General features: G+C 54.5%; 1 protein-coding gene across 1 annotated transcript in view; it reads right to left on the bottom strand.

Annotated features, from left to right (window-relative positions):
* LOC132384773 (low-density lipoprotein receptor-related protein 1-like) overlaps positions 1-21,899 on the bottom strand; it is a 337,602-nt gene that overhangs the window by 136,086 nt on the left and 179,617 nt on the right. The window contains 3 exon segments of the mRNA XM_059956253.1: positions 16,099-16,299; positions 17,103-17,285; positions 18,050-18,217. Of these exon segments, the coding sequence (XP_059812236.1) occupies positions 16,099-16,299; positions 17,103-17,285; positions 18,050-18,217 (552 nt within the window).

Consider the following 21,899-nt stretch of genomic DNA (forward strand, 5'->3'; position numbering starts at 1 on the left):
GATGGGACAGTGTGGAGGGAGATTCACTCTCTGTCTGATTCTGGGAGAGTGTGATGGGACGCGGTGGAGGGAGATTCACTCTGTGTCTGACCCTGGGAGTGTGTGATTAGACGGTTTGGAGGGAGATTTACTCTGTGTCTGACCCTGGGAGTGTGTGATGGGACGGTGTGGAGGGAGATTCACTCTGTGTCTGACCCTGGGAGTGTGTGATGGGACAGTGTGGAGGGAGATTCATTCTCTGTCTGATGCTGGGAGTGTGTGATGGGACGGTGTGGAGGGAGATTCACTCTGTGTCTGACCCTGGGAGTGTGTGATGGGACGGTGTGGAGGGAGATTCACTCGGTATCTGACCCTGGGAGTGCGTGATGGGACGGTGTGGAGGGAGATTCACTCTCTGTCTGATTCTGGGAGTTTGTGATGGGACGGTGTGGAGGGAGATTCACTCTGTGTCTGACTCTGGGAGTGTGTGATGGGACAGTGTGCAGGGAGATTCACCCTCTGTCTGATTCTGGGAGTGTGTGATGGGACGGCGTGGAGGAAGATTCACTCTGTGTCTGACCCTGGGAGTGCGTGATGGGACGTGTGGAGGGAGATTCACTCTGTGTCTGACCCTGGGAGTGTGTGATGGGACGGTGTGGAGGGAGATTCACTCTGTGTCGGACCCTGGGAGTGTGTGATGGGATAGTGTGGAGGGAGATTCACTCTCTGTCTGATTCTGGGAGTGTGTGATGGGACGGTGTGGAGGGAGATTCACTCTGTGTCTGACCCTGGGAGTGTGTGATGGGACGGTGTGGAGGGAGATTCACTCTGTGTCTGACCCCGGAATTGTGTGCTAGGATGGTGTGGAGGGAGATTCACTCCGTGTCTGACCCTGGGAGTGTGTGATGGGACGGTGTGGAGGGAGATTCACTCAGTGTCTGACTCTGGGAGTGTGTGATGGGACGGTGTGGACGGAGATTCACTCTCTGTCTGACCCTGGGAGTGTGTGATGGGACGGGGTGGAGGAAGATTCACTCTGTGTCTGACCCTGGGAGTGTGTGATGGGACGTGTGGAGGGAGATTCACTCTGTGTCTGACCCTGGGAGTGTGTGATGGGACGGTGTGGAGGGAGATTCACTCTGTGTCTGACTCTGGGAGTGTGTGATGGGACAGTGTGCAGGGAGATTCACCCTCTGTCTGATTCTGGGAGTGTGTGAAAGGACGGGGTGGAGGAAGATTCACTCTGTGTCTGACCCTGGGAGTTTGTGATGGGACGTGTGAAGGGAGATTCACTCTGTGTCTGACCCTGGGAGTGTGTGATAGGACGGTGTGGAGGGAGGTTCACTCTGTGTCTGACCCTGGGAGTGTGTGATGGGATTGTGTGGAGGGAGATCCACTCTGTGTCTGACCCTGGGAGTGTGTGATGGGACAGTGTGGAGGGAGATTCACTCTCTGTCTGATTCTGGGAGTGTGTGATGGGACGGTCTGGAGGGAGATTCACTCTGTGTCTGACCCTGGGAGTGTGTGATGGGACGGTGTGGAGGGAGATTCACTCTGTTTCTGACCCCGGGATTGTGTGATGGGATGGTGTGGAGGGAGATTCACTCTGTGTCTGACCCTGGGAGTGTGTGATGGGACGGTGTGGAGGGAGATTCACTCTGTGTCTGACCCTGGGAGTTTGTGATGGGACGGTGTGGATGGAGATTCACTCTGTGTCTGATCCTGGGAGTGTGTGATGGGACGGTGTGGAGGGAGATTCACTCTGTGTCTGACCCTGGGAGTGTGTGATGGGACAGTGTGGAGGGAGATTCACTCTCTGTCTGATTCTGGGAGTGTGTGATGGGACGGTGTGGAGGGAGATTCACTCTGTGTCTGACCCTGGGAGTGTGTAATGGGACGGTGTGGAGGGAGATGCACTCTGTGTCTGACCCTGGGAGTGTGTGATGGGACGGTATGGAGGGAGATCCACTCTGTGTCTGACCCTGGGAGTGTGTGATGGGACGGTGTGGAGGGAGATTCACTCTGTGTCTGACCCTGGGAGTGTGTGATGGGACGGTGTGGAGGGAGATTCACTCTGTGTCTGATCCTCTGAGTGTGTGATGGGACGGTGTGGAGGGAGATTCACTCTGTGTCTGACCCTGGGAGTGTTGGATGGGACGGTGTGGAGGGAAATTCACTCTGTGTCTGACCCTGGGAGTGTGTGATGGGACAGTGTGGAGGGAGATTCACTCTCTGTCTGATTCTGGGAGTGTGTGATGGGACGGTGTGGAGGGAGATTCACTCTGTGTCTGACCCTGGGAGTGTGGGATGGGACGGGGTGGAGGGAGATGCACTCTCTGTCTGATTCTGGGAGAGTGGGATGGGACGGGGTGGAGGGAGATTCACTCTGTGTCTAACCCTGGGAGTGTGTGATGGGACGGTGTGGAGGGAGATGCACTCTGTGTCTGACCCTGGGAGTGTGTGATGGGACGGTATGGAGGGGGATCCACTCTCTGTCTGACCCTGGGAGTGTGTTGGGATGGTGTGGAGGGAGATTCACTCTGTCTCTGACCCTGGGAGTGTGTGATGGCACGGTGTGGAGGGAGATTCAATCGTGTCTGACCCTGGGAGTGTGTGATGGGACGGTGTGGAGGGAGATTCACTCTGTGTCTGACCCTGGGAGTGTGTGATGGGACAGTGTGGAGGGAGATTCATTCTCTGTCTGATGCTGGGAGTGTGTGATGGGACGGTGTGGAGGGAGATTCACTCTGTGTCTGACCCTGGGAGTGTGTGATGGGACGGTGTGGAGGGAGATTCACTCGGTATCTGACCCTGGGAGTGCGTGATGGGACGGTGTGGAGGGAGATTCACTCTCTGTCTGATTCTGGGAGTTTGTGATGGGACGGTGTGGAGGGAGATTCACTCTGTGTCTGACTCTGGGAGTGTGTGATGGGACAGTGTGCAGGGAGATTCACCCTCTGTCTGATTCTGGGAGTGTGTGATGGGACGGCGTGGAGGAAGATTCACTCTGTGTCTGACCCTGGGAGTGCGTGATGGGACGTGTGGAGGGAGATTCACTCTGTGTCTGACCCTGGGAGTGTGTGATGGGACGGTGTGGAGGGAGATTCACTCTGTGTCGGACCCTGGGAGTGTGTGATGGGATAGTGTGGAGGGAGATTCACTCTCTGTCTGATTCTGGGAGTGTGTGATGGGACGGTGTGGAGGGAGATTCACTCTGTGTCTGACCCTGGGAGTGTGTGATGGGACGGTGTGGAGGGAGATTCACTCTGTGTCTGACCCCGGAATTGTGTGCTAGGATGGTGTGGAGGGAGATTCACTCCGTGTCTGACCCTGGGAGTGTGTGATGGGACGGTGTGGAGGGAGATTCACTCAGTGTCTGACTCTGGGAGTGTGTGATGGGACGGTGTGGACGGAGATTCACTCTCTGTCTGACCCTGGGAGTGTGTGATGGGACGGGGTGGAGGAAGATTCACTCTGTGTCTGACCCTGGGAGTGTGTGATGGGACGTGTGGAGGGAGATTCACTCTGTGTCTGACCCTGGGAGTGTGTGATGGGACGGTGTGGAGGGAGATTCACTCTGTGTCTGACTCTGGGAGTGTGTGATGGGACAGTGTGCAGGGAGATTCACCCTCTGTCTGATTCTGGGAGTGTGTGAAAGGACGGGGTGGAGGAAGATTCACTCTGTGTCTGACCCTGGGAGTTTGTGATGGGACGTGTGAAGGGAGATTCACTCTGTGTCTGACCCTGGGAGTGTGTGATAGGACGGTGTGGAGGGAGGTTCACTCTGTGTCTGACCCTGGGAGTGTGTGATGGGATTGTGTGGAGGGAGATCCACTCTGTGTCTGACCCTGGGAGTGTGTGATGGGACAGTGTGGAGGGAGATTCACTCTCTGTCTGATTCTGGGAGTGTGTGATGGGACGGTCTGGAGGGAGATTCACTCTGTGTCTGACCCTGGGAGTGTGTGATGGGACGGTGTGGAGGGAGATTCACTCTGTTTCTGACCCCGGGATTGTGTGATGGGATGGTGTGGAGGGAGATTCACTCTGTGTCTGACCCTGGGAGTGTGTGATGGGACGGTGTGGAGGGAGATTCACTCTGTGTCTGACCCTGGGAGTTTGTGATGGGACGGTGTGGATGGAGATTCACTCTGTGTCTGATCCTGGGAGTGTGTGATGGGACGGTGTGGAGGGAGATTCACTCTGTGTCTGACCCTGGGAGTGTGTGATGGGACAGTGTGGAGGGAGATTCACTCTCTGTCTGATTCTGGGAGTGTGTGATGGGACGGTGTGGAGGGAGATTCACTCTGTGTCTGACCCTGGGAGTGTGTAATGGGACGGTGTGGAGGGAGATGCACTCTGTGTCTGACCCTGGGAGTGTGTGATGGGACGGTATGGAGGGAGATCCACTCTGTGTCTGACCCTGGGAGTGTGTGATGGGACGGTGTGGAGGGAGATTCACTCTGTGTCTGACCCTGGGAGTGTGTGATGGGACGGTGTGGAGGGAGATTCACTCTGTGTCTGATCCTCTGAGTGTGTGATGGGACGGTGTGGAGGGAGATTCACTCTGTGTCTGACCCTGGGAGTGTTGGATGGGACGGTGTGGAGGGAAATTCACTCTGTGTCTGACCCTGGGAGTGTGTGATGGGACAGTGTGGAGGGAGATTCACTCTCTGTCTGATTCTGGGAGTGTGTGATGGGACGGTGTGGAGGGAGATTCACTCTGTGTCTGACCCTGGGAGTGTGGGATGGGACGGGGTGGAGGGAGATGCACTCTCTGTCTGATTCTGGGAGAGTGGGATGGGACGGGGTGGAGGGAGATTCACTCTGTGTCTAACCCTGGGAGTGTGTGATGGGACGGTGTGGAGGGAGATGCACTCTGTGTCTGACCCTGGGAGTGTGTGATGGGACGGTATGGAGGGGGATCCACTCTCTGTCTGACCCTGGGAGTGTGTTGGGATGGTGTGGAGGGAGATTCACTCTGTCTCTGACCCTGGGAGTGTGTGATGGCACGGTGTGGAGGGAGATTCAATCGTGTCTGACCCTGGGAGTGTGTGATGGGACGGTGTGGAGGGAGATTCACTCTGTGTCGGACCCTGGGAGTGTGTGATGGGATAGTGTGGAGGGAGATTCACTCTCTGTCTGATTCTGGGAGTGTGTGATGGGACGGTGTGGAGGGAGATTCACTCTGTGTCTGACCCTGGGAGTGTGTGATGGGACGGTGTGGAGGGAGATTCACTCTGTGTCTGACCCCGGAATTGTGTGCTAGGATGGTGTGGAGGGAGATTCACTCCGTGTCTGACCCTGGGAGTGTGTGATGGGACGGTGTGGAGGGAGATTCACTCAGTGTCTGACTCTGGGAGTGTGTGATGGGACGGTGTGGACGGAGATTCACTCTCTGTCTGACCCTGGGAGTGTGTGATGGGACGGGGTGGAGGAAGATTCACTCTGTGTCTGACCCTGGGAGTGTGTGATGGGACGTGTGGAGGGAGATTCACTCTGTGTCTGACCCTGGGAGTGTGTGATGGGACGGTGTGGAGGGAGATTCACTCTGTGTCTGACTCTGGGAGTGTGTGATGGGACAGTGTGCAGGGAGATTCACCCTCTGTCTGATTCTGGGAGTGTGTGAAAGGACGGGGTGGAGGAAGATTCACTCTGTGTCTGACCCTGGGAGTTTGTGATGGGACGTGTGAAGGGGGATTCACTCTGTGTCTGACCCTGGGAGTGTGTGATAGGACGGTGTGGAGGGAGGTTCACTCTGTGTCTGACCCTGGGAGTGTGTGATGGGATTGTGTGGAGGGAGATCCACTCTGTGTCTGACCCTGGGAGTGTGTGATGGGACAGTGTGGAGGGAGATTCACTCTCTGTCTGATTCTGGGAGTGTGTGATGGGACGGTCTGGAGGGAGATTCACTCTGTGTCTGACCCTGGGAGTGTGTGATGGGACGGTGTGGAGGGAGATTCACTCTGTTTCTGACCCCGGGATTGTGTGATGGGATGGTGTGGAGGGAGATTCACTCTGTGTCTGACCCTGGGAGTGTGTGATGGGACGGTGTGGAGGGAGATTCACTCTGTGTCTGACCCTGGGAGTTTGTGATGGGACGGTGTGGATGGAGATTCACTCTGTGTCTGATCCTGGGAGTGTGTGATGGGACGGTGTGGAGGGAGATTCACTCTGTGTCTGACCCTGGGAGTGTGTGATGGGACAGTGTGGAGGGAGATTCACTCTCTGTCTGATTCTGGGAGTGTGTGATGGGACGGTGTGGAGGGAGATTCACTCTGTGTCTGACCCTGGGAGTGTGTAATGGGACGGTGTGGAGGGAGATGCACTCTGTGTCTGACCCTGGGAGTGTGTGATGGGACGGTATGGAGGGAGATCCACTCTGTGTCTGACCCTGGGAGTGTGTGATGGGACGGTGTGGAGGGAGATTCACTCTGTGTCTGACCCTGGGAGTGTGTGATGGGACGGTGTGGAGGGAGATTCACTCTGTGTCTGATCCTCTGAGTGTGTGATGGGACGGTGTGGAGGGAGATTCACTCTCTGTCTGATTCTGGGAGTGTGTGATGGGATGGTGTGGAGGGAAATTCACTCTGTGTCTGATCCTGGGAGTGTGTGATGGGACGGTGTGGAGGGAGATTCACTCTGTGTCTGACCCTGGGAGTGTGTGATGGGACAGTGTGGAGCGAGATTCACTCTCTGTCTGATTCTGGGAGTGTGTGATGGGACGCGGTGGAGGGAGATTCACTCTGTGTCTGACCCTGGGAGTGTGTGATGGGACGGGGTGGAGGGAGATGCACTCTCTGTCTGATTCTGGGAGAGTGGGATGGGACGGGGTGGAGGGAGATTCACTCTGTGTCTGATCCTCTGAGTGTGTGATGGGACGGTGTGGAGGGAGATTCACTCTGTGTCTGATCCTCTGAGTGTGTGATGGGACGGTGTGGAGGGAGATTCACTCTGTGTCTGACCCTGGGAGTGTTGGATGGGACGGTGTGGAGGGAAATTCACTCTGTGTCTGACCCTGGGAGTGTGTGATGGGACAGTGTGGAGGGAGATTCACTCTCTGTCTGATTCTGGGAGTGTGTGATGGGACGGTGTGGAGGGAGATTCACTCTGTGTCTGACCCTGGGAGTGTGGGATGGGACGGGGTGGAGGGAGATGCACTCTCTGTCTGATTCTGGGAGAGTGGGATGGGACGGGGTGGAGGGAGATTCACTCTGTGTCTAACCCTGGGAGTGTGTGATGGGACGGTGTGGAGGGAGATGCACTCTGTGTCTGACCCTGGGAGTGTGTGATGGGACGGTATGGAGGGGGATCCACTCTCTGTCTGACCCTGGGAGTGTGTTGGGATGGTGTGGAGGGAGATTCACTCTGTCTCTGACCCTGGGAGTGTGTGATGGCACGGTGTGGAGGGAGATTCAATCGTGTCTGACCCTGGGAGTGTGTGATGGGACGGTGTGGAGGGAGATTCACTCTGTGTCGGACCCTGGGAGTGTGTGATGGGATAGTGTGGAGGGAGATTCACTCTCTGTCTGATTCTGGGAGTGTGTGATGGGACGGTGTGGAGGGAGATTCACTCTGTGTCTGACCCTGGGAGTGTGTGATGGGACGGTGTGGAGGGAGATTCACTCTGTGTCTGACCCCGGAATTGTGTGCTAGGATGGTGTGGAGGGAGATTCACTCCGTGTCTGACCCTGGGAGTGTGTGATGGGACGGTGTGGAGGGAGATTCACTCAGTGTCTGACTCTGGGAGTGTGTGATGGGACGGTGTGGACGGAGATTCACTCTCTGTCTGACCCTGGGAGTGTGTGATGGGACGGGGTGGAGGAAGATTCACTCTGTGTCTGACCCTGGGAGTGTGTGATGGGACGTGTGGAGGGAGATTCACTCTGTGTCTGACCCTGGGAGTGTGTGATGGGACGGTGTGGAGGGAGATTCACTCTGTGTCTGACTCTGGGAGTGTGTGATGGGACAGTGTGCAGGGAGATTCACCCTCTGTCTGATTCTGGGAGTGTGTGAAAGGACGGGGTGGAGGAAGATTCACTCTGTGTCTGACCCTGGGAGTTTGTGATGGGACGTGTGAAGGGGGATTCACTCTGTGTCTGACCCTGGGAGTGTGTGATAGGACGGTGTGGAGGGAGGTTCACTCTGTGTCTGACCCTGGGAGTGTGTGATGGGATTGTGTGGAGGGAGATCCACTCTGTGTCTGACCCTGGGAGTGTGTGATGGGACAGTGTGGAGGGAGATTCACTCTATGTCTGATTCTGGGAGTGTGTGATGGGACGGTCTGGAGGGAGATTCACTCTGTGTCTGACCCTGGGAGTGTGTGATGGGACGGTGTGGAGGGAGATTCACTCTGTTTCTGACCCCGGGATTGTGTGATGGGATGGTGTGGAGGGAGATTCACTCTGTGTCTGACCCTGGGAGTGTGTGATGGGACGGTGTGGAGGGAGATTCACTCTGTGTCTGACCCTGGGAGTTTGTGATGGGACGGTGTGGATGGAGATTCACTCTGTGTCTGATCCTGGGAGTGTGTGATGGGACGGTGTGGAGGGAGATTCACTCTGTGTCTGACCCTGGGAGTGTGTGATGGGACAGTGTGGAGGGAGATTCACTCTCTGTCTGATTCTGGGAGTGTGTGATGGGACGGTGTGGAGGGAGATTCACTCTGTGTCTGACCCTGGGAGTGTGTAATGGGACGGTGTGGAGGGAGATGCACTCTGTGTCTGACCCTGGGAGTGTGTGATGGGACGGTATGGAGGGAGATCCACTCTGTGTCTGACCCTGGGAGTGTGTGATGGGACGGTGTGGAGGGAGATTCACTCTGTGTCTGACCCTGGGAGTGTGTGATGGGACGGTGTGGAGGGAGATTCACTCTGTGTCTGATCCTCTGAGTGTGTGATGGGACGGTGTGGAGGGAGATTCACTCTCTGTCTGATTCTGGGAGTGTGTGATGGGATGGTGTGGAGGGAAATTCACTCTGTGTCTGATCCTGGGAGTGTGTGATGGGACGGTGTGGAGGGAGATTCACTCTGTGTCTGACCCTGGGAGTGTGTGATGGGACAGTGTGGAGCGAGATTCACTCTCTGTCTGATTCTGGGAGTGTGTGATGGGACGCGGTGGAGGGAGATTCACTCTGTGTCTGACCCTGGGAGTGTGTGATGGGACGGGGTGGAGGGAGATGCACTCTCTGTCTGATTCTGGGAGAGTGGGATGGGACGGGGTGGAGGGAGATTCACTCTGTGTCTAACCCTGGGAGTGTGTGATGGGACGGTGTGGAGGGAGATGCACTCTGTGTCTGACCCTGGGAGTGTGTGATGGGACGGTATGGAGGGGGATCCACTCTCTGTCTGACCCTGGGAGTGTGTTGGGATGGTGTGGAGGGAGATTCACTCTGTCTCTGACCCTGGGAGTGTGTGATGGGACGGTGTGGAGGGAGATTCACTCTGTGTCTGACCCTGGGAGTGTGTGATGGGACAGTGTGGAGGGAGATTCACTCTCTGTCTGATTCTGGGAGTGTGTGATGGGACGCGGTGGAGGGAGATTCACTCTGTGTCTGACCCTGGGAGTGTGTGATTGGACGGTTTGGAGGGAGATTTACTCTGTGTCTGACCCTGGGAGTGTGTGATGGGACGGTGTGGAGGGAGATTCACTCTGTGTCTGACCCTGGGAGTGTGTGATGGGACAGTGTGGAGGGAGATTCATTCTCTGTCTGATGCTGGGAGTGTGTGATGGGACGGTGTGGAGGGAGATTCACTCTGTGTCTGACCCTGGAAGTGTGTGATGGGACGGTGTGGAGGGAGATTCACTCGGTATCTGACCCTGGGAGTGCGTGGTGGGACGGTGTGGAGGGAGATTCACTCTCTGTCTGATTCTGGGAGTTTGTGATGGGACGGTGTGGAGGGAGATTCACTCTGTGTCTGACTCTGGGAGTGTGTGATGGGACAGTGTGCAGGGAGATTCACCCTCTGTCTGATTCTGGGAGTGTGTGATGGGACGGCGTGGAGGAAGATTCACTCTGTGTCTGACCCTGGGAGTGCGTGATGGGACGTGTGGAGGGAGATTCACTCTGTGTCTGACCCTGGGAGTGTGTGATGGGACGGTGTGGAGGGAGATTCACTCTGTGTCGGACCCTGGGAGTGTGTGATGGGATAGTGTGGAGGGAGATTCACTCTCTGTCTGATTCTGGGAGTGTGTGATGGGACGGTGTGGAGGGAGATTCACTCTGTGTCTGACCCTGGGAGTGTGTGATGGGACGGTGTGGAGGGAGATTCACTCTGTGTCTGACCCCGGGATTGTGTGATAGGATGGTGTGGAGGGAGATTCACTCCGTGTCTGACCCTGGGAGTGTGTGATGGGACGGTGTGGAGGGAGATTCACTCAGTGTCTGACCCTGGGAGTGTGTGATGGGACGGTGTGGACGGAGATTCACTCTCTGTCTGACCCTGGGAGTGTGTGATGGGACGGTGTGGAGGGAGATTCACTCTGTGTCTGATCCTGGGAGTGTGTGATGGGACGGTGTGGAGGGAGATTCACTCTGTGTCTGACCCTGGGAGTGTGTGATGGGACAGTGTGGAGGGAGATTCACTCTCTGTCTGATTCTGGGAGTGTGTGATGGGACGGTGTGGAGGGAGATTCACTCTGTGTCTGACCCTGGGAGTGTGTAATGGGACGGTGTGGAGGGAGATGCACTCTGTGTCTGACCCTGGGAGTGTGTGATGGGACGGTATGGAGGGAGATCCACTCTGTGTCTGACCCTGGGAGTGTGTGATGGGACGGTGTGGAGGGAGATTCACTCTGTGTCTGACCCTGGGAGTGTGTGATGGGACGGTGTGGAGGGAGATTCACTCTGTGTCTGATCCTCTGAGTGTGTGATGGGACGGTGTGGAGGGAGATTCACTCTGTGTCTGACCCTGGGAGTGTTGGATGGGACGGTGTGGAGGGAAATTCACTCTGTGTCTGACCCTGGGAGTGTGTGATGGGACAGTGTGGAGGGAGATTCACTCTCTGTCTTATTCTGGGAGTGTGTGATGGGACGGTGTGGAGGGAGATTCACTCTGTGTCTGACACTGGGAGTGTGGGATGGGACGGGGTGGAGGGAGATGCACTCTCTGTCTGATTCTGGGAGAGTGGGATGGGACGGGGTGGAGGGAGATTCACTCTGCGTCTGACCCTGGGAGTGTGTGATGGGACGGTGTGGAGGGAGATGCACTCTGTGTCTGACCCTGGGAGTGTGTGATGGGATGGTATGGAGGGGGATCCACTCTCTGTCTGACCCTGGGAGTGTGTTGGGATGGTGTGGAGGGAGATTCACTCTGTCTCTGACCCTGGGAGTGTGTGATGGCACGGTGTGGAGGGAGATTCACTCCGTGTCTGACCCTGGGAGTGTGTGATGGGACGGTGTGGAGGGAGATTCACTCTCTGTCTGATTCTGGGAGTGTGTGATGGGATGGTGTGGAGGGAAATTCACTCTGTGTCTGATCCTGGGAGTGTGTGATGGGACGGTGTGGAGGGAGATTCACTCTGTGTCTGACCCTGGGAGTGTGTGATGGGACAGTGTGGAGGGAGATTCACTCTCTGTCTGATTCTGGGAGTGTGTGATGGGACGCGGTGGAGGGAGATTCACTCTGTGTCTGACCCTGGGAGTGTGTGATGGGACGGTTTGGAGGGAGATTTACTCTGTGTCTGACCCTGGGAGTGTGTGATGGGACGGTGTGGAGGGAGATTCACTCTGTGTCTGACCCTGGGAGTGTGTGATGGGACAGTGTGGAGGGAGATTCATTCTCTGTCTGATGCTGGGAGTGTGTGATGGGACGGTGTGGAGGGAGATTCACTCTGTGTCTGACCCTGGGAGTGTGTGATGGGACGGTGTGGAGGGAGATTCACTCGGTATCTGACCCTGGGAGTGCGTGATGGGACGGTGTGGAGGGAGATTCACTCTCTGTCTGATTCTGGGAGTTTGTGATGGGACGGTGTGGAGGGAGATTCACTCTGTGTCTGACTCTGGGAGTGTTGGATGGGACGGTGTGGAGGAAGATTCACTCTGTGTCTGACCCTGGGAGTGCGTGATGGGACGTGTGGAGGGAGATTCACTCTGTGTCTGACCCTGGGAGTGTGTGATGGGACGGTGTGGAGGGAGATTCACTCTGTGTCGGACCCTGGGAGTGTGTGATGGGATAGTGTGGAGGGAGATTCACTCTCTGTCTGATTCTGGGAGTGTGTGATGGGACGGTGTGGAGGGAGATTCACTCTGTGTCTGACCCTGGGAGTGTGTGATGGGACGGTGTGGAGGGAGATTCACTCTGTGTCTGACCCCGGAATTGTGTGCTAGGATGGTGTGGAGGGAGATTCACTCCGTGTCTGACCCTGGGAGTGTGTGATGGGACGGTGTGGAGGGAGATTCACTCAGTGTCTGACTCTGGGAGTGTGTGATGGGACGGTGTGGACGGAGATTCACTCTCTGTCTGACCCTGGGAGTGTGTGATGGGACGGGGTGGAGGAAGATTCACTCTGTGTCTGACCCTGGGAGTGTGTGATGGGACGTGTGGAGGGAGATTCACTCTGTGTCTGACCCTGGGAGTGTGTGATGGGACGGTGTGGAGGGAGATTCACTCTGTGTCTGACCCTGGGAGTGTGTGATGGGACGGTGTGGAGGGAGATTCACTCTGTGTCTGACCCTGGGAGTGTGTGATGGGACAGTGTGGAGGGAGATTCACTCTCTGTCTGATTCTGGGAGTGTGTGATGGGATGGTGTGGAGGGAGATTCACTCTGTGTCTGACCCTGGGTGTTAGTGATGGGACGGTGTGGAGGGAGATTCACTCTGTGTCTGACCCAGGGAGTGTGTGATGGGACGGTGTGGAGGGAAATTCACTCTGTGTCTGACCCTGGGAGTGTGTGATGGGACGGTGTGGAGGGAGATTCACTCTGTGTCTGACCCTGGGAGTGTGTGATGGGACGGTGTGGAGGGAGATTCACTCTGTGTCTGACCCCGGGATTGTGTGATGGGATGGTGTGGAGGGAGATTCACTCCGTGTCTGACCTTGGGAGTGTGTGATGGGATGGTGTGGAGGGAGATTCACTCAGTGTCTGACCCTGGGAGTGTGTGATGGGACGGTGTGGACGGAGATTCACTCTGTGTCTGACCCTGGTAGTGTGTGATGGGACAGTGTGGAGGGAGTTTCACTCTCTGTCTGATTCTGGGAGTGTGTCATGGGACGGTGTGGAGGGGGATTCACTCTGTGTCTGACCCTGTGAGTGTGTGAAGGGGCGGTGGGGAGGGAGATTCACTCTGTGTCTGATCCTGGGAGTGTGTGATGGGACGGTGTGGAGGGAGATTCACTCTGTGTCTGACCCTGGGAGTGTGTGATGGGACAGTGTGCAGGGAGATTCACTCTGTGTCTGACCCTGGGAGTGTGTGATGGGACGGGGTGGAGGGAGATTTACTCTGTGTCTGACCCTGGGAGTGTGTGATGGGACGGTGTGGAGGGAGATTCACTCTGTGTCTGACCCTGGGAGTGTGTGATGGGACAGTGTGGAGGGAGATTCATTCTCTGTCTGATGCTGGGAGTGTGTGATGGGACGGTGTGGAGGGAGGTTCACTCTGTGTCTGACCCTGGGAGTGTGTGATGGGACGGTGTGGACGGAGATTCACTCGGTATCTGACCCTGGGAGTGCGTGATGGGACGGTGTGGAGGGAGATTCACTCTCTGTCTGATTCTGGGAGTGTGTGATGGGACGGTGTGGAGGGAGATTCACTCTCTGTCTGATTCTGGGAGTGTGTGATGGGACGGCGTGGAGGAAGATTCACTCTGTGTCTGACCCTGGGAGTGCGTGATGGGACGTGTGGAGGGAGATTCACTCTGTGTCTGACCCTGGGAGTGTGTGATGGGACGGTGTGGAGGGAGATTCACTCGGTATCTGACCATGGGAGTGCGTGATGGGACGGTGTGGAGGGAGATTCGCTCTCTGTCTGATTCTGGGAGTGTGTGATGGGACGGTGTGGAGGGAGATTCACTCCGTGTCTGACCCTGGGAGTGTGTGATGGGACGGTGTGGAGGGAGATTCACTCAGTGTCTGACCCTGGGAGTGTGTGATGGGACGGTGTGGACGGAGATTCACTCTGTGTCTGACCCTGGGAGTGTGTGATGGGACAGTGTGGAGGGAGTTTCACTCTCTGTCTGATTCTGGGAGTGTGTCATGGGACGGTGTGGAGGGGGATTCACTCTGTGTCTGACACTGTGAGTGTGTGAAGGGGCGGTGGTGAGGGAGATTCACTCTGTGTCTGATCCTGGGAGTGTGTGATGGGACGGTGTGGAGGGAGATTCACTCTGTGTCTGACCCTGGGAGTGTGTGATGGGACAGTGTGCTGGGAGATTCACTCTGTGTCTGACCCTGGGAGTGTGTGATGGGACGGGGTGGAGGGAGATTTACTCTGTGTCTGACCCTGGGAGTGTGTAATGGGACGGTGTGGAGGGAGATTCACTCTGTGTCTGACCCTGGGAGTGTGTGATGGGACAGTGTGGAGGGAGATTCATTCTCTGTCTGATGCTGGGATTGTGTGATGGGACGGTGTGGAGGGAGGTTCACTCTGTGTCTGACCCTGGGAGTGTGTGTTGGGACGGTGTGGAGGGAGATTCACTCGGTAACTGACCCTGGGAGTGCGTGATGGGACGGTGTGGAGGGAGATTCTCTCTCTGTCTGATTCTGGGAGTGTGTGATGGGACGGTGTGGAGGGAGATTCACTCTGTGTCTGACTCTGGGAGTGTGTGATGGGACAGTGTGCAGGGAGATTCACCCTCTGTCTGATTCTGGGAGTGTGTGATGGGACGGCGTGGAGGAAGATTCACTCTGTGTCTGACCCTGGGAGTGCGTGATGGGACGTGTGGAGGGAGATTCACTCTGTCTCTGACCCTGGGAGTGTGTGATGGGACGATGTGGAGGGAGATTCACTCTGTGTCGGACCCTGGGAGTGTGTGATGGGATAGTGTGGAGGGAGATTCACTCTCTGTCTGATTCTGGGAGTGTGTGATGGGACGGTGTGGAGGGAGATTCACTCTGTGTCTGACCCTGGGAGAGTGTGATGGGACGGTGTGGAGGGAGATTCACTCTGTGTCTGACCCCGGGATTGTGTGATGGGATGGTGTGGAGGGAGATTCACTCCGTGTCTGACCCTGGGAATGTGTGATGGGACAGTGTGGAGGGAGTTTCACTCTCTGTCTGATTCTGGGAGTGTGTGATGGGACGGTGTGGAGGGAGATTCACTCTGTGTCTGACCCTGGGATTGTGTGATGGGACGGTGTGGAGGGAGATTCACTCTGTGTCTGACTCTGGGAGTGTGTGATGGGACAGTGTGCAGGGAGATTCACCCTCTGATTCTGGGAGTGTGTGAAAGGACGGGGTGGAGGAAGATTCACTCTGTGTCTGACCCTGGGAGTTAGTGATGGGACGTGTGAAGGGAGATTCACTCTGTGTCTGACCCTGGGAGTGTGTGATGGGATGGGGTGGAGGGAGATTCACTCTGTGTCTGACCCTGGGAGTGTGTGATGGGACGGTGTGGAGGGAGATTCACTCTCTGTCTGATTCTGGGAGTGTGTGATGGGACGGGGTGGAGGGAGATTCACTCTGTGTCTGACACTGGTAGTGTGTGATGGGACGGGGTGGAGGGATTCACTCTGTGTCTGACCCTGGGAGTGTGTGATGGGACGGGGTGGAGGGATTCACTCTGTGTCTGACCCTGGGTGTGTGTGATGGGACGGGGTGGAGGGATTTACTCTGTGTCTGATCCTGGGAGTGTGTGATGGGACGGTGTGGAGGGAGATTCACTCTGTGTCTGACCCTGGGAGTGTGTGATGGGACGGTGTGGAGGGAGATTCACTCTGTGTCTGACCCTGGGACTGTGTGATGGGACAGTGTGGATGGAGATTCACTCTCTGTCTGATTCTGGGAGTGTGTGATGGGACAGGGTGGAGGGAGATTCACCATGTGTCTGACCCTGGGAGTGTGTGATGGGACGGTGTGGAGGGAGATTCGCTCTGTGTCTGACACTGGGAGTGTGTGATGGGACGGTGTGGAGGGAGATTCACTCTGACTCCAACGGACCCGGTCTCATTGGTGTGGACACATACCACAGAGCTCCCCTTCATCCGAGCCATCAGCGCAATCATCCTTCCCATCACACAGTTGCTCTGGAGGGAGGCAGACAGAGGTGTTCTTGGCACAGGAGTGGGAGGGGGGCTTGCAGACAAGGGCCTCGCAGTTTTCTTCATCGGAGCTGTCCTCGCAGTCATTGTCACCGTCGCACACCCAGGTCTTGCTGATGCAGCGGCCTGCAGTCGGGGGATAACCACAGTTACGGAGATGTGAAGGCGGAGGGGAAGAGAGACCTGCTGCATGGATCTAGGTCCAACATCCATGCTTGGGAACATTCTGAGTAGGCTGTCACGTATAAACATGCAGCACACAGAGTGCCCTCATGCAAACACACTCACTAAGTAAGAAAATTTGCCCTGTACATCTTCTTTGAACTCATCCTCTCACCTTAAATGCACACCCCTGCTATTGGACATTTTGACCCTGAGACGGCTGACCACTCTATCTGTGCCTCACATAATCTTATAAACCTCGATCAGGTCTCCCCTCAACCTCTGCTGCTCCAGAAAAAACAACCCAAGTTTGTCCACCCTCTCCTTGTATCTCACGCCCTCTAATCCAGGCGGCATCCTGGTGAATCTCCTCTTCACCCTCTCCAAAGCCCCCACACCTCACATGCACGCGTGTGCACACACAAACACACACATTAACATCCACAGGCACTCAAATACAGAGCCATTCACACACACAAAACTACACTTTGACACTTATGCACACACTAGCAAGACAGACACAGATACAATGACGCACACATATATTCACTACAGATACAGACACACACACACACACACACACACACACACACACACAAAGACATCCACGTATCTTCACAGACATAAAACACAAACACATGTCATACACTCCACACATACACGCAGTCATACACACATTAACATAGCCACAGAAATGGACACAAAGACACACACACATTCTTTCTTCCCACAGCTACGGTCGAACTGTCCAGCATGGCGGGACCTACCAGTATCCTTGCAGCCAAACTTGATTGTGGGGTCACACATGTGGGTGACGCCCTCACAACTGCGTTCGTCACTGGAGTCCACGCAGTCTGTGTCCCCGTCACAGCGCCAGCGCATGGGGATGCACAGACCGTCCATCTGGCACTGGAATTCGTCACCATGGCAACCTCCGGGCGGTCGGGTGGCTGAAGCGAGAGGGAGAGTTAAGTATAGAGATAAAACACAGACAGGCTGGAGGATCAGCAGCCAGAGTCACACCCTTCAAACCATCAACTGAAGGCAATAGGATACATGGGGGGGAAAGGAATAAATCACAAGGGGTCAGAGTTAGTGTTTGTTGCCCTACCCTTCCTCCTCAGGGGTAGAAACATGAGGGGAGGCATAAATAGCTGATGATGTACTCTTCATCCCCTCTACTGCAGCGGACAGCAGCGTGTGGAGACTTGAGAGGGCAGGGTAGATGAAATGCACAGGACCATCACACCCTTAGGCCTCTCTAGCAGAGTGGGAGGGAACAGAGACCCTAGGATGGTGGTAGGGAATAAAGGCCCGGGAGGATTGTTACTGGTAGTGCCGCACTCACCTGCCCCTCAACAGGGGTGGGCTGAACCTTGGCGAGGGGCTGTGAGAGAGGAGGGTTATGCTGTGTGCTGCAGGCAGCTCCTTAGTGAGAGGCAGGGCTATGCTGAGGAAGGAGCTTTGCCAGGATGTGAGGCTACAGGAAATGGACAATGCTGGTGGCGGAGCTTCCATTGGCATCAGGAGTGTGCTACAGTGGGCAGAGTCTCTTCTGGGTGTGGAGCTACACTGAGGACGGGGCTATGTAGAAGATGCAGCTACGTTGAGCAGCGGGTCTAGTGTATAGGTGGATCCTAAGAGGTGGGCAGGTCCTTATCAGGAGATGGGACGATGGCAGAGCTGAGAGCAAGGGGAGACAAGTCCTACCCACCTTGGTTGGTGCAGTTGGCATGAGTTTCATCGCTGTAGTCGCCGCAGTCATTATCAGCGTCACAGGTCCAGTGCCCGGGAATGCAGCGACCACTGTTGCACTTGAACTGGGCGCTGGAGCAGGAATGAGTACAACCCGCCTCGTCACTGCCGTCTCCGCAGTCATTGTCTGTGGGTCAGGGATGGGAAGAAAATGGGAGAGCCCACAGGGAGGGGCGGTAAGTGTCAGATATCAGAGGGAGGGTAAGCAAGGGGGAGTGAGGGAGAGTGGAAGGGGGTGGGAGGAGGGGAGAGAGAGGAGGTGTGAGGGAGGGAGAGGGTAAGTGCAGAGAGAGGTGGAAGGGGAGAGGAGAGAGGGGATAGGGGAGGGAGAGGGAAGGAGTGGAGAAGGGAGAAGTGGAGAGTGAAAAAGTGGGTGGGGGAAGAAGCAAGGTGAAAGTCGAGGGGTAGGGCAGGAGGGGGAGGGGGAAGATGGGGAGGAGAAGGGAGTGGATGAAAGAGGAGAAGGTTCTGAGGGTGGGGAGCGAGGGGGAGATGCATTTACAGCAACATGCTTTTAACAGGAGTGCAAAAGGGGAAAGATGAAGGAACCATGTGTGAGAGGGCACTGTCTAATGCAAGGGGCATGTGTTCAGCTGGGGTTAATGCAAATCACTGAAGTGTTGTGCTCTGTGATGTTCAGAGGGATGAGGGAAGAGGGGGGAGGGAAGGAGAGAGAAAGGGCAAACAGAGGGACAGGGTGACAGTGAGAGGGAGACGAAGGGGGCAGATACAGAGAGTGGAAGGCAGAGAGCAAGAGACAAGGGGAGGACAGAGCGAGAAACAGGGGGCAGAGCGAGCAGGAGCTCTGTCCATCCTCTGAGCAGAAATGAGGGAGAGTGGGAGGACAGGGGAGAAAGGGAGCAGGGGCAGAGGGCAGTAGACGGGGAGAGAGGCAGTTGGACGAGAGAGATGAGGTGGGGAGAGAGCACAGGGGACTGAGACAGAGTAGTGAATTAAAGTGGATAAGGAGGTGTGAGAGAGCACACAGCCGGGAGTGCAGGGAGATCACCCAGGCATAGCTCCAACCGGCAGTGGGACAAAGCAGGCATAACTACTGTCAGCACCTCCTGCTCCCTGAGGATTTAATTCTCTCTTTCCAAATACTCCACGTCAGGACTAATCCTACAATCCACCAGTTTAGGTGGGAGACTAAACTCTGCGCATCTGCTTTTCTTTTAACGCAGCATTTTGCAGAAGTCCCAATCATGGAGGCAGCTGGAAATAATTTTGCTGAACCCATCTTGTTAAGACTGGCCGCTTCAGGTAGAAAAGTGGCTAAAGAAATTTCCCATCTCTGCCTTCTTGCCGCAAACTTGTGCCCTCTGGTTCTTGATTCCCCAACCATGGATGAGGGGGGGAGAAACTGTGTGTATTCACCCTATTTGTGCCCCTCATAATGTTATACACCTCTATAAGGTCACCCTCAGTCTCCTACACTCCAAGAAATAAAGTCCCAACCTGCTCAACCTCTCTCTATAACTCAATCCAAAGCTTAAAACAGCTGCAACATGGTTTCCTGACTCTTATATCACTGGACAACAAAGATATTGCTTCCTGAATACTTTTGGATGTATCTTAAGGGTCTTGGGCTCATGATCATGAAAATCACCATGAAATTTCCCTATCACCATCTTTTTGTGATTGTCTGTATTTGTTATTTCAATTCATAATTCAAGTCAATTAAAACGTTGCCCATAATGTAAGCTGAAAAGTTTTCTATCTTGTCCAGGCTTTCCTGGGCAGCTTAGCCAGGGCGGTTGCTACATGACAGGAGAGGTTTTAGAAAGGCTATAAAAACATCACACACACTGTTCTGTTCTGTGCATTGCAATTACATCTATACTGGTCTGTGATCACATTGATGCACATGCTCTGCTCGCATAGCACAGTGTGTACTCATTATATAATAATTAAATCTTCAGGAGTGTTTGTGATAGCAAAATGTCTCGCCAATGTTGCAACAGCAGCAATACTTTGTTATATTGTATACACTTAAATCTCAAAGACAGAGAATAATTCCTCTTGTTAAGAAAGTCTATAAGCTCTACTTTGGATGTAAATTTGGCGACCAAGCCAAAGCCTGGGCTCCTCACCTTTGTTGTGCAATATGCACTGTCAATCTTGGCCCAGTGGTACTCGGAAGTCCATACTGCTTGCTGTCCCGGTGATATGGCAAGAGCCTTTTTGTTATATACCCATCACCGCTGGTGAAGAAGTTACCCCTCGGGTCCCCTGTAAATCTTTCCCCTTTCACTTTAAACCTACATCCTCTAAATTTAGACTCTCCTATCCAGAGGTAAAGAGACCACTCACATTATCTACTCCCTTCATGATCTTATGCACCTGTATCAGGTTTAGCCCTCAATTTTAACCAGTACGCGGAAGAACTCAGTGGGTTGAGCAGCATCTATGGCAGGAGGGGGATGGTCAGCGCTTCAGGTCGATACCCTGCATTTTCTTGAGATGGCACCTCAAAAAGATGGCATCCATCTTCACTAAGAATCCTTACGTTGATTCTGATCACGTCTCAGCTTAACCATTCTTCTCCCACTTGACCTTCTGAGCTCCTTGTCTCCATGGTCCCACACTCTCCTACACTGTGTGGAATCAAACCCCACCCTACCCAACCTCCCTGTCACCCAGTCACTTGAGTCCCAGCTTCTCTGCGGTAACTGTCCTCCAACAGACAGGGCATCTCATCCCCTGTCCTTTTGCATCTGGGCCTCTGGAGCTAGGAGGCAACTGCTCTCACGCTGTGCTATTCTGTCATCTTTTTCCTTTGATCACACTTACAAGTGATCATTTGGGATTCTACGGCTCCTAGTTCTTTCTGCAACAGCCCAAGAAAGATGGCTGATGTTGCTTTGGAACGGACTTGCTTAAGGGGTGGTGGTTGCAGAGACTCTCACAACTTTGTGGAGTTATCCTGATGGTGTTTGTAGGCTACAGGGAGGATGTGAGTGCATTAGAGATGGTGCAGAGGAGATTTACCCGAATGCTGTCCTGGGTCGGAGGACTTTATTATGGGAAAGTGATTGGAAAGGCTGGACTTAGTTTCACAGAACCACACAGCACAGAAACAGGCTCTTCAGCCCAACTGGTCCATTCTGTGTTACCCAGCAAGCTAGTCATACCTGCCCATATTTGGTCCTTGGACCTCTAAACCTCTCCTATCCATTTACTTATCAAGGTGGCATTTAGATATTGCTAATGTGTCCACCTCAAGCATTGTTTCTGGCAGCTCTTTCCAAATCTACAGCACCCTCTGCATGAAGAAGCTGCCCTTGCTGTCCATTTTAAATCTCTAATCGCTGATCTTAAACTTCTGCCCTCTAGTTTTCAGCACCCTCCCCAGGATAAAGATTGCGTGCTTTCACCCTGTGTATGTCTCTCATTATTTTATACATCTCGAGCAAGCATACCTCAATCTCCTAAGTATCAAGGAATAAAGTCCTGGTCTTACAAAACCTCTTCTTGTAACTTAGGGCCCGAGTCAAGGCATCCCAATGAATCTTTCCTGCACTCTGTCTCACCATCACTGTACGACTGTAATTTAACACCCCGATTTCCATACTTGATGCTCTGACTGATGAAGGCCAGTGTGCCAAACACCTTCTTCAATGCCCTGTCTACCTGTGATGGTACTCTCAGGACTCTCCATTCCACTACAAACCACAGGGACCAACCACTCACTATGTAAGCCCAACTCTTGATTTGAACTTCGGATTTCCAGGCTTGACTTCCCTGGGGAGAGGGAAGCTAGGGGACATCCAGCAAAAGTACAGAAAAGGCAGAGACAGCTCGATGGA

This window comes from Hypanus sabinus, chromosome X1 (assembly GCF_030144855.1).
Source record: "Hypanus sabinus isolate sHypSab1 chromosome X1, sHypSab1.hap1, whole genome shotgun sequence".
Classification (NCBI taxonomy): domain Eukaryota; kingdom Metazoa; phylum Chordata; class Chondrichthyes; order Myliobatiformes; family Dasyatidae; genus Hypanus; species Hypanus sabinus.